Here is an 11,328-nt window from a genome sequence, read left to right on the forward strand (position 1 = left end):
CATTTGTTTGATGTCGGCTACCCCCAAAAATTGGGGGAAGTGCCTTGGTATGGTATATGTATGTATGTATGTAACAGACAATGATAATGTGAAAGAGATATCATACGAATATGCATGATAGGTTATATTCAGTGAGGTAATTCTGTGAAAGTGAATAGTCATATCAGTGGGATAATCTCGTGAAAGTGAATATAGGTTGACAACAGACTAGGCAGGGTTGATTAGCTGATTTGAATGTAAACAATGCATGAGATTATAATTTGCTATGTATTTTATTCTAATTATAAATACAATACTAAAATGTGAATATTACATGCATTATTATTTGGATACAGTTAAGTGAAACACCAGTTAAATCGAAATCTGGTTTATTTCCAATATAGCTGTAATTTTTTTACCACATAAATGGATATACACTGTACAGAGAGAGACCTAGGACCAGCTGGGTGTATAGATAGGTAGTGGCGCACGGCGCTCCCAGTGTAAAAGAGTGAGGGCTATTTGAAATCATTGTCCGGCTTGAATTTTATAGCGATTTTTATGAGAATTTTTATCTAATAGGTATTGCATTGTTCTTAGGCCATCCCAATGCTTTTTGCCAACTATTAGAAATCAATTTCTTAACATTGGGTAAACAATCTTCACAAAGAATGTTTTTCCTCCTTGGTCAGGAAAAACCAAAACCGTGAAGCAAGATTAACAAGGTCTGACTGTAAAAGCTTTCTCTTGCAAACAAGAGGAATACTCTCCCAAAGGAGGACATTGCCTAAGACAATGCTTTCCCTCCGACCTAAGGGGAGAAACGTAGGCATAATTCACATGCTGAAAAAGATTATAAAGTTATTATTTCAACTTAATTACCAAAGAAACCATTGTGAGTGCCACCTAACCAGCAAACGGGAAAGGTGTTCTCCGCAGAGAATCTGCCTGACATCCAGTATCAACAACGATTCCCCCACTCATGCGACGAAGGCCGAGTCTGCCCTACATTGTCAAATAAACAGCAACTGTAATAAAAGATTTAAATACCGTATTTCCTGTATCATAAGACGTACCTTTTTTTCCTGAAAAAACGCCCCCATAACCACCCTGCGTCTTAACACTAAGAAAAAGTTGTAAAGGGAAGTTTGACAATTCTCAAACTAATGACTTAAAAGCACTCTCACCCACTAGACAAAATATAAACCTACAATTATCATTCATATGTAATACATGAATTTATCTTTATATTGCAGTTTCTTTAATGAAGTACTGTAGCAAATTACTGCATTTGTTTCTTTGATAATCAGCTGAATTGCCACCCTCTTCTACAAGCAAACACGCCAACTAAAGTATAGTGGTCACCTAGCAGATGACACTGTGACATATTACTAAAGTTGTTTATCCTAGCAGACAATGCTATGACATATTAGTTGTTAATGCAATATTTATCTATTTTATCTTTTTTTTCTTTAGATTTTGAAATAAAGCAACATTTTGATAATGACTTTTTGCCTGAGTTCCAAAATAGGACAGACAGTTGCTGAATATGACCTAGAAAAAAAACCTTTCACAGTTAGTTGAGTGCAGTGTTACCTAGTTGGCAGAAAGTAATTAGACCTATATACTGTACACACAGCTAATGAAGTAATGGCAAAGTTTTAAAACCAGCCTCATTTACGATTGTACAGTTTTCAAAATAAACAATTAACTTTCAATAATTACCGGTAAAATGTAGAACAGTAACAATAAAAAGGTAAATTGCTCTTAAATATCACAAATTTTAAGTAATTTGTATTTTTCCTAACAGTACTTACCTCGAACTACTTTCTTAGGAGTATCTGGGATCTCCTTCCCATCCGACCAGAGTTTTGTGTAGTTTACCCTAAACCCATTTTCTATGAGGGGTAACCTCAGGCGGAGTGATACGCGCCCTGAGGCTAACCCCGGGTCAGAGAGCATGCTTGCTCAGGTCTCGACCTCCAGTAAGTTCTTGGTAGCTAAAGTCTCTAAGAATACCAGGGGACACTCTGGGAAGGCAGGGTGGGCCATTACCCGAAAGTAGTTCGAGGTAAGTACTGTTAGGAAAAATACAAATTACTTAAAATTGTGATTTGTTCCAACACGAAGTACTTACCTCGAACTACTTTCCTAGGAGACTTATACTTTAGGAGATGGGCGTGGCCCTAAAAAGTTCTTGAGACCGTGCTGAGTAATATCCAGAGACCTAGAAAGGAGGCTAGGTCGTGTTGACCCCCATGGAAAATCAATCGAGAGGAAACTACACAAAAACCATCTTAGTGTCTAAGAAACTCACCTGTGCAAGAAATCCTAGGGGATATGACTTCCCCCTGTTGAGGTACTTGTCTCTGGCTCAGGGCCCTCTCAGAGCCCACTTGGAGCGGAAAAAGAGGAAGAAAGTACAAGGGGGGTTTAGGAACGAACCTGTGTCTCTTGGGCTTGTTACCCACGGTTATCACTGAGGCTATACCTTTAAACCGTTTGGAGCGCGGAAACAACGGTACTTATCGAGAACCCGTCCAGGGATTTTCTTGAATAGTCCTTCAAATAGTGAGCCGTGAAGGTAGACTGGTGGCCCAGGTGCCTGCCCTTAGGATCTGGCCCACTGCTATATTTTTCTCGAAAGCCAATGTAGTACTAAGGCCCCTAATGTCATGGGGCCTGGGCTTTCCCGGCAGGGGGATTCCTGCCTTACTGTAGGCCCTGATGACCTGCTGCAACCAGAAGGAGATGGTATTTTTCGAGACTGGCTTGTTCACGAGGCCTGTGGAAACAAAAAGGCTTTTGATCTCGGGCCGGAGTTTGGCTGTCCTCTCCAAGTATTTCCTCAACGCCCTGACGGGGCACAGGCGCAAATCCTTCAAGCCGTCCGACCGGAGGATTGCCGGAATTGAGAAACCTTCAAACCTGGGGTCCCACACGGCAGGATTCTGGGTCGTAGCTACAAGGAAGGGACGAACTTGAACGTGACTTCCCGCCAACCTTTCGAGTGAGCCACTTCGTAGGACAGACCATGGATCTCGCACACCCGTTTAGCTGAAGCTAACGCCAGCAAGAAAACTGTCTTGAGAGTGAGGTCCCTGTCCACGATGTCTTACGGGGGTTCGGATAACATTTTCAGGACCCTTGCCACGTCCCATTGTGGCACCTTCACAGCCTGCAGGGGGCATGATAGTTCAAAACTTTTAATGAGCATTGAGATATGTCTAGAGTTACCCAGGTCTATGCCCTTCAGGAGAAAAACTTGGCCCAGAGCAGCGCGGACTCCCTTGATGGCCGGGATGGACATGTTGACCACGTCCCTGAGGTAAACTAGGAAGTCCGCTATCTGCGGAATGGAGGCCTTCAGGGGCCTGATGTCCCTAGCGGTGCACCATTTGGTAAAAGTGGCCCACTTAGCCTGGTAGACCGCTACTGATGATCGTCTCAGGTAGCCAGACATCCTTGTGCTGTACTCGAAGAATAGCCCTCCCTCCTCAGGAGGCGCTTGATAACCTCCACGCGTGAAGGCGAAGGGACCGAAGGTTCTCGTGGAATCTTTGGAAGTGTGGTTGCCGGAGAAGGTCTGGCCTGTCGGAAGGGGCCAGGGCGGCTGTTGTGCTAACTCCCTTAGGTCCACGAACCATTCTCTCTCCGGCCACCAGGGCGCTACCAAAGTCATCCACTGGTTGTCCGCCCTTCTTACTCTGTTGAGGACCTGCCTGAGCATCCCGAAGGGGGGGGAAAAGCGTACACGTCGAGATTGTCCCAAGGATGTTGGAAGGCGTCCTCGAACGCCGCTTTTGGGTCTGGCACAGAACAGAACAGAACTCGGGGGAGTTGTGTATTCAGCCTCGTTGCGAAGAGTCCATCACCGGAGAACCCCATTTTTGAATGACCGTTCTGGCTACTCCCGGGAGCAGAGACCTTTCAGACCCAACCACTTGCCCCATCCTGCTGAGGCCGTCGGCGAGGACGTTCCTTTTCCCCGAATGAACCTTGCCGAAATTCTGATCTGCTCCACTTCGGCCCACTCCAGAAGTTCTAACGTGAGGACGCACAGCTCCTTCGACCTTAGGCCTCCCTGTTTCTTTATGTAAGCTACCACCGTGGCGTTGTCGCACATCAGAGCCACGGTGTTTCCCTGGAGTAGGTGGATGAACTCCTGGCACGCCCTTCGTACTGCCCTCATCTCTAGCACGTTTATGTGCTGGGTCTTCTCTTGGGCCGTCCTGCTCCCTCTTGCTGACTTCCCTAGGAGATGGGCACCCCACCCCTCCTTCGATGCGTCCGTGAACAGGAGCATCTCCGGGGGGTCGGCTGCAAAGGGCATCCCCTTGAGGGTGTTCGTCCTGCAGCTCCACCATCCTAGGACCTGTTTTGTCTTCAGGAACACCGGACCACCCTATGGGGGGAGTCCGTCTGGTTCCAGCTCTCCTTCATGTTCCACTGGACCTCCATGAGCTTCAGCCTGCCCTGGGGGACCAGTTTCTCCAACGACACAAGGTGGCCTACCAGTCCTTCACCCTCCTGGGTTGGTCCGTCAGGAAGGGGCGGAAGACCTGGTCTAAGTTGTCCAACCTTTCCGAGGAGGGGAAGGCTTTCACCAACCGGGAATCCAGAACCATTCCGAGGTAGTCATACTGGTGGAAGGTATCAGTTGGGACTTCTTTAGGTTGATGGTGATCCCCAGAAAGTTGCAGAACCGCAGCAGCTTTGCGCCTTGCTCCTTCAGTACTTCCTCTGAGGCTGAAAGTAACAACCAGTCGTCTAGGCACTGAATCAGGCGAATGCCCTGTTCGTGTGGCCAGACTGAGACCGTTGTGAAGATTTGGGGGTCTGTGGACAGCCCGAAGCAGAGGGTCTTGAACTGCAACGTTGGGGTACCCCATTTTACCCGTAGGTAATTCCTGCTGGAGAGATGAACCAGGATTTGGAAGTAAGCATCCTTGAGATCTACTGACATCATGAAGTCCCCTTCTCTCAAGGACGCCAAGACCGACTTCGGAGTGTCCATTTTGAAGTCGGTCTTGCAGACAAACTTGTTGAGGGCTGAGAGGTCTATGACTGGTCTCCACCCTCCTGTCGCTTTCTCCACCAGGAACAGCCTGCTGTAGAACCCCGGACCTGGGTCCTGGACAGGTTCCATTGCTTCTTTTGCCAACATTGCTGAGACCTCTCCCTGCAGAGCTGTCTTTTTTAAGGGGTCCTTGGGGGCTAGCCACTCCGCCTGCTGGTCTGGCATCAGAGGTGGAGGGTCCGCTAGGAAGGGCAACCTGTACCCTTCTTTCAGTACTGTCACGGTCCACGGGTCTGCCCCGTGGTCTTCCCATGCTTGCCAAGAATGTTTGAGGCATCCCCCCACCTGAGGCTTCGGCAGGAGTAGGGGGCCTTCCACCCTATCTTCTTGAGGTGCGGCCTGAACGTCCCCTTCTGGACGCTGCGAACGATGGTCTATAGGCGGCTTGGGTCGAGGCTGATCCCCTACGGGAGGCCTGAGACGAATGGGACCAGGCCGTAGCCGAGTTGTCTCTCCTGGGCTGGCTAGGAGAGGCCCGAGGATGGCGAGGCATGTCGGCGGAGGACCTTCTGTACGCCGGCCTTCTGACCGGGTGGGGCCTGGGCTCGTACGGGTCCTTCAACTTCCTAACCCTGTCAACCGACTCCTCCGCTGCCTTCAGGGGAAAGATAGCGTCGTCCCACAGGGTCAGGCTTCTCAGAGACCTGGCCTCTGTCTGGAAGCCGTCTAGTGATTTTGCTCAAGACCGTGTCCCTCCTCCGCAGGACCCAGTTGGCGGCCAAAGCTAGCGACTGGTAGGAGAGGATTTCAGGGCCTTACCTCGAACTGATAAGTTCCTTGAGTAAAGCCTGGGTTTCTGGTACCGTAAGATCGTATGAGGACTGGACGCCCACCAGTCCAGCCACGAGGAGACGTTGACTAAGTCCTTCGAAATCTCCTCCGAAGGAGAGAAGCAGATCAGAACTGTCGACGCCCTCTCTTCTGAGGCTCCCTGCCCCAACACGGCAAGTGCCGGCTCCAGTGCACAGGCGCCTGCTCGCTGTCCCTCCGGGAGGTAAAACTTACTCTGGGACTTCTGGCCCTGGAGTAGTTTGGAAGCACTCTGATTCTTGGGAGCCTCGGCGTGGTTGGCCACGATCCTGTCCACATGGGCTCTACCCAACTTCACTTCCCTCGCTAAAGGAAGAGCCAAGGAGGGACGCTGCTGGACCGGGGCGTCCACCATCCTATTGAGACTGGAACGCCATGAATCTTCGGAGGAGGGCTCCGGCTCATCCAGCCTGTGGTGGCTCCTGATGAGGCCTATTACCCTCCGATAAGCCGATACCTCTGCTGCCGAACCCTCTCCATGGTCGTAGAGTTCTTCCGAAGGGCGCGCTGACGCATGCGACGGGGGTACTCCGCTGACGCATGCGACGGGGGTACTCCGGCGGAGGCCCTCACACGTGGGGGAGTCCTGGACCGACCCTCTCGCGGGGGTTCTCGCTGAAGGACGGGCATCGCCGTCGGGACGCGGGCCTCTGTCCTAGGTCCATCACCACTTCCGGAGGTCCTTGTATCTGCGGGCCTGCAAGCCGAGGGGAGCCGTAGGTCACACTCGTGACGAGCTAGGTGGGCTTTTCAGGTCAGGACTCGGCTGCCAGAGCGAAGGGGCGACTCTCTCCGCTGGGCGGATGGAGCCGGAACCTTCGCGGACTTACGCCTGTCGACTGGAACCTGCCAGGATGAATCCCTCCGTCGGTTGCCACTGCTGCCGGATGAGTATCTATCTGGGGAGCACGTCCTCGGGCGCCAACTTGAAGGGCCCGGAGTCGCAGCTAACTTCAGCAGCCTGTCGCGGTGAATCATCACCCACTCACCGTCCAGGGAGGCACTTTCTTCCACTTCCTCCTGGGGGATCCTGGGCGCCGACTCTCGTGGTGCGAGCGAGAGCGAGAGAGCGAAAGCTTCCCGCGGGACTTCTCCGCCCATCTCCTGAGCTTCCTCAGTGCCTCGTCCACCGAAGAGCAGCTCCTCCACTGAGGAGACCGAAGACTTGTAGGCCCTCTTCGATGACCTCGCCTCCCGCGCTGGTGTAGGGGGGTTCCTTCGACGCTCCGTGGACGGCGACGCCTGTAGAGGAGCGTGGAGGCTCTTCCATGGGGGACCAGGTCCCGAAGCCTTCCTCCATCCTCAGCAGTGACCTGAAAGGCGTCTTGGGGGGAACCCATGCAGTGGGGTCCGACGGCGGGGGAAAGCTCCTTCGCGACGTCGCCCTCGGCTGCAGAAGTGCCTGAAAAACACGCCCAAGAGGCTGGAGAAGAATTAGGTACATTTTCCCCCCACATGGTGTCATCTGAGGAGACGTGACCTGCTTGCACCAGGACTCCGTCTCCCGTACACACTCCCGCCCCTCCCTCAGGCCCCTCACTCGCCTGGAACGACGCCACAACTCCACTATCTTGAAGGTCAGACTCTTGAGGAAGGGCCGCGGGCCTCTTCCCCGCAACGGACTTACCTCGTCCCCTACTCTGGGTAGGGGAGGGTGGAAGGGAAGCTCGGTCCGACGAGACGCCCGGCGAAGCAAGGGAGGAAGGGACGCTCGGCTTCTTGGGCGACTTCTTTGCCGCCGCCTTCTTCTTGGTGCTATACCGCACCCACTGCACCTCATTCCATGACATCGCACTCCGGACACGTGGCGGAAGGGGAACAAACGCTGCCCCTGCACGAGGAACACAAAGAGTGCGGGTCAACTTCAGGCTTCGAGAGGAACGCTCCACACGACTTACCGGCCATAGGCCCAGGACAACGGCGGAGATGCTCCATGAGGCGGGAGAAAGCACTACGAGACACAAGCACGCACAGGGAAAGCACAAGGGGACCGCATGAGACACAAAGGGGTCGGGGACACACAAAGTCACACTGGGATTCGGAGATCGGCGATATGATATCGCGACGCGACCAGAGAACTTACTGGAGGTCGAGACCTGAGCAAGCATGCTCTCTGACCCGGGGTTAGCCTCAGGGCGCGTATCACTCGCCTGAGGTTACCCCTCATAGAAAATGGGTTTAGGGTAAACTACACAAACTCTGGTCGGATGGGAAGGAGATCCCAGATACTCCTAAGAAAGTAGTTCGAGGTAAGTACTTCGTGTGGAACAACTTATCATTACAGTTACAGTCATTAAACTACTTTTGTAGATCAGCTTGTCAACCTTCATGGATCTTACTAAGGTTGCTTAATCAATTTTTCTCCACATTTTACAGCAATATTGGGAGGAGGAACAGATTCCAGTCAGTAGGTCAGATGAGATTAATATGAAAAGATGCAGAGTAAAAAACAGGATGCAATGCAACTAGAAGACAAAGAAAAGCCAAAATAAGCCTTTGCTGCTTATAATGTACAGTACTGAGTAACACAAACCTCATCACGAAATAATACTTTACCACGTCCTTCGGTTTCTATCTCCATTGCTTTCTTATTTTCATATTACATAACTTTCTTTGGTATCTAATCTTCCAACATAACTGTTCAACTTCCTCTTGTTTCAATTTTCCCCAATTTTTTAAAAAATAAAATCCCTTTTATTGGATTATAAATTCAGGCCAGGCACTCTGACTGATCAGGTCTTAGGCTTGCTCCACAAGAGTGGATTGAAGCTGTGTAGATTAGAAATCAATGAAGATTAATGAGGCCATTCAATGCTGCCTGCTTGGAAGAATTTCAGGTCTGTAGCCATTTACTAAAAACGTGCACAGCTAATCCACGCAGATACAATGCAGCAGCTTATAGAAATTATGAAGCTGCTTGGGGAAAATCCTTCTGTGTGAAGGCATGCCTTCTAACAGGCAGAACTACTTCTGTACGGAAAATATCCACTCGTGTGAAGCGAGCAATACAGCACTGCTGTACCATCTGGGAAAATAGCAATTTTCAGTCTTAAAACACTCACCTTCATTTGTTCATTTGGCTTCATGATAGCCACTTCTACATTCTTTGCACCGGATTGCACCACTTCTAATAGAGCACGTACAACGAGCTTTATGGCACCTTCTTCGGTGGACACGGCATCCTCGGAGTAATGTTTCTCGAGAAACTCTCGCACGGTTTTTGCACTGCGGCCGGTGGCATTAGCCTGAAATTACAAATATTTATACATGCACAATCAATAACTGCCCTTCCTTATGGATATTAAAATCAGCATAATGTTTCTCAAGAAAATCTTGCATGGTTTTCGCACTGTGGCCAGTGGCATTAGCCCAAAAATTATAGAAACAATTTATCATAGATGCGCTATCAATAACTGCCTTTCTTTGTCAAAACTAAAACATGATATGGCATGCTTTCCTTATCAAAATTGAAACAAACTCACATGAAGAGGACCTATTACTGTATTGTTTAGATCATTCTTACAAAAGAAAGGATGGAAAAATTAGAAAAAAAAACAAAAAAAAATGTGAACTTGCCTGCCACTCTGTGTATGTTCCAGATGGATCTGTCAGGTACAAATGGGGAGTGTCATCCATGTCAAATCCTGCAATGAGGCACGATGTACCAAACGGTCTTCGTCCATTGCTCTGGGTATATTTCTGCTTCAGTGTAGCAATATATCTGTAAAATTGAAATCATGAAAAGCATTCCCTCCTGAATGGGATTTCTGTTTAAAAAATATGCTAGTACAGGTGACCATTATTTTTTAATAATTAATTCATGGAAGCAACAGAGCTTCTCAAGCACATTCAAATGCTTCTGATGATTTATTTGCCTCTGTAATAAAGAGTAAGTGACTCAATAATACCATATGATGATTAATGTACACTTCAATGGAAGCAAAATTATTAAACTTCACAACCAGGAATAAGGATGACAAATCATAGATAATTTGCATTTTTCCTATGATACAAAACTTAGCTATTTATCTAGGGGTATTACTTTTGTTGTTTGCGGATGATACTGTACTGGTTGCAGACACAGAAGAGAAGCATGGCCAATTAGTGACAGAATTTGGAAGAGTGTGTGAGAGAAGGAAGTTGAGAGGTAATGTGGGTAAGAGTAAGGTTATGAGATGTACGAGAAGGGAAGGTGGTGCAAGGTTGAATGTCATGTTGTGAAAAAAATAATAGTAGTTGGGAAAAATACAAACCATTTCCACATATAACAAGCTTGGGTTATATATGTTTTAAGTAACTCTCATTATCAATTCCCTTTTGTCATAATGTCTGATATTCTGCCCCAGTACTGTACTATAATGATTTTCCATATATTCACTGTAAAGATTTAAATTTTTCTTAAATAGGTTTACATATTTTGCCAGCAACTAATTAATTTTTTTTTATAACAGAAAGTCATGAATAGAAGCATTTTTTATATTTTTAAGGGGTATTGTAATATTTTTTGGTCCTACCAGTTGTCTAACCACATTTGTTTTTGCAGCACGCCCTACTCTCTGTAGGGTTTTTGGAGAGGCAACCAGAAGTTCAGTCGAGACGTGGCACAAGTAAAATGATTGTAAGGTGCTGTATTATGTCCGAGTCTGTTTATAGGGTTAATCAGCTTGATAAAAAAAAAATGGTAATGTAAACATTTCTGTCCTGCTACATGAGTCACTTCTCAAACTTGGTATTGACAGTGTGTTCTGATAGTGACCTATCTAGAGGTTTAGAAAAATTTTTAGGATCAAGATATTGCTACTCCACATCACCAGATCACAAAAGGTGATTCCATACTGGAACTTAGTGATGGACAGTTTTTTTTAAATGTTTGCCCCAGAACCAAGTGAACGTAAAGGGGCCTAAAACCGTCTTTTTGCGGAAGACCACAAACTTTTAAGTGTCATAAACATTAGTAGTAAACTGGAACTATTGAAATGGCATACTGGTACTTGCCCAAATAGATACACGGTTAGGTGTGTCTTTGTTAATACTTGTACTGAATAGGACACTTATGAGTGTCCCCCCAGTGGAAATCTTGATGGTGTAATTTGTTTATCGTGTTACCCGGATGCTGAAGTTTTACGTAAGGGATGTTAATTTTGTCTTTGATTATTTTGATTGATACATTACGGTATTCCTAACAGTTTTTCAAATAAATTGTTCTTTTGCCTATTTTATGTATACAGCATTTCATTTCAGAACCTCTCACCACGGTGTCTTCTCCTCCACCACTGTTTTTTGAAGCTCATAAGTACAGTAATTTATCATAATTCTTTCCTCCCACACTGTGTTCCGTTATTAATTATAATATTCCCTTTCACCTAATGTTCTTATACCTTTATTTATAATCCAGCTAGCCCAATGAAAGGTATGATAAAAACAAGATTCTAGCTGGGTCCCCTTGCCCAGTATAAATC

General features: G+C 47.5%; 1 protein-coding gene across 1 annotated transcript; it reads right to left on the reverse strand.

The window, feature by feature from the left end:
* Positions 1 to 8,820: 8,820 nt before the first annotated feature.
* On the reverse strand, positions 8,821 to 9,593 carry LOC137659004 (proteasome subunit alpha type-7-B-like). The gene is made up of 2 exons (XM_068394106.1): positions 9,446 to 9,593; positions 8,821 to 9,114 (listed from the first exon to the last, which is right to left on the reverse strand). The coding sequence occupies exons 1-2, from the start codon at positions 9,503 to 9,505 to the stop codon at positions 8,821 to 8,823; spliced, it is 354 nt and encodes a 117-aa protein (XP_068250207.1). The 5' UTR covers positions 9,506 to 9,593.
* Between the last annotated feature and the right edge of the window lie 1,735 nt (positions 9,594 to 11,328).

This window comes from Palaemon carinicauda, chromosome 19 (assembly GCF_036898095.1).
Source record: "Palaemon carinicauda isolate YSFRI2023 chromosome 19, ASM3689809v2, whole genome shotgun sequence".
Taxonomy (NCBI): Eukaryota; Metazoa; Arthropoda; class Malacostraca; order Decapoda; family Palaemonidae; genus Palaemon; species Palaemon carinicauda.

What these genes read in the sequence shown, in the direction of transcription:
- LOC137659004 (XM_068394106.1), bottom strand. Translation starts at nt 9,505, where the DNA reads ATGGATGACACTCCCCATTTGTACCTGACAGATCCATCTGGAACATAC. An exon ending in GAACATACACAGAGTGGCAG is followed by an intron (nt 9,115 to 9,445) that starts GCAAGTTCACAT and finishes TTGTAATTTCAG; the next exon opens with GCTAATGCCACCGGCCGCAG.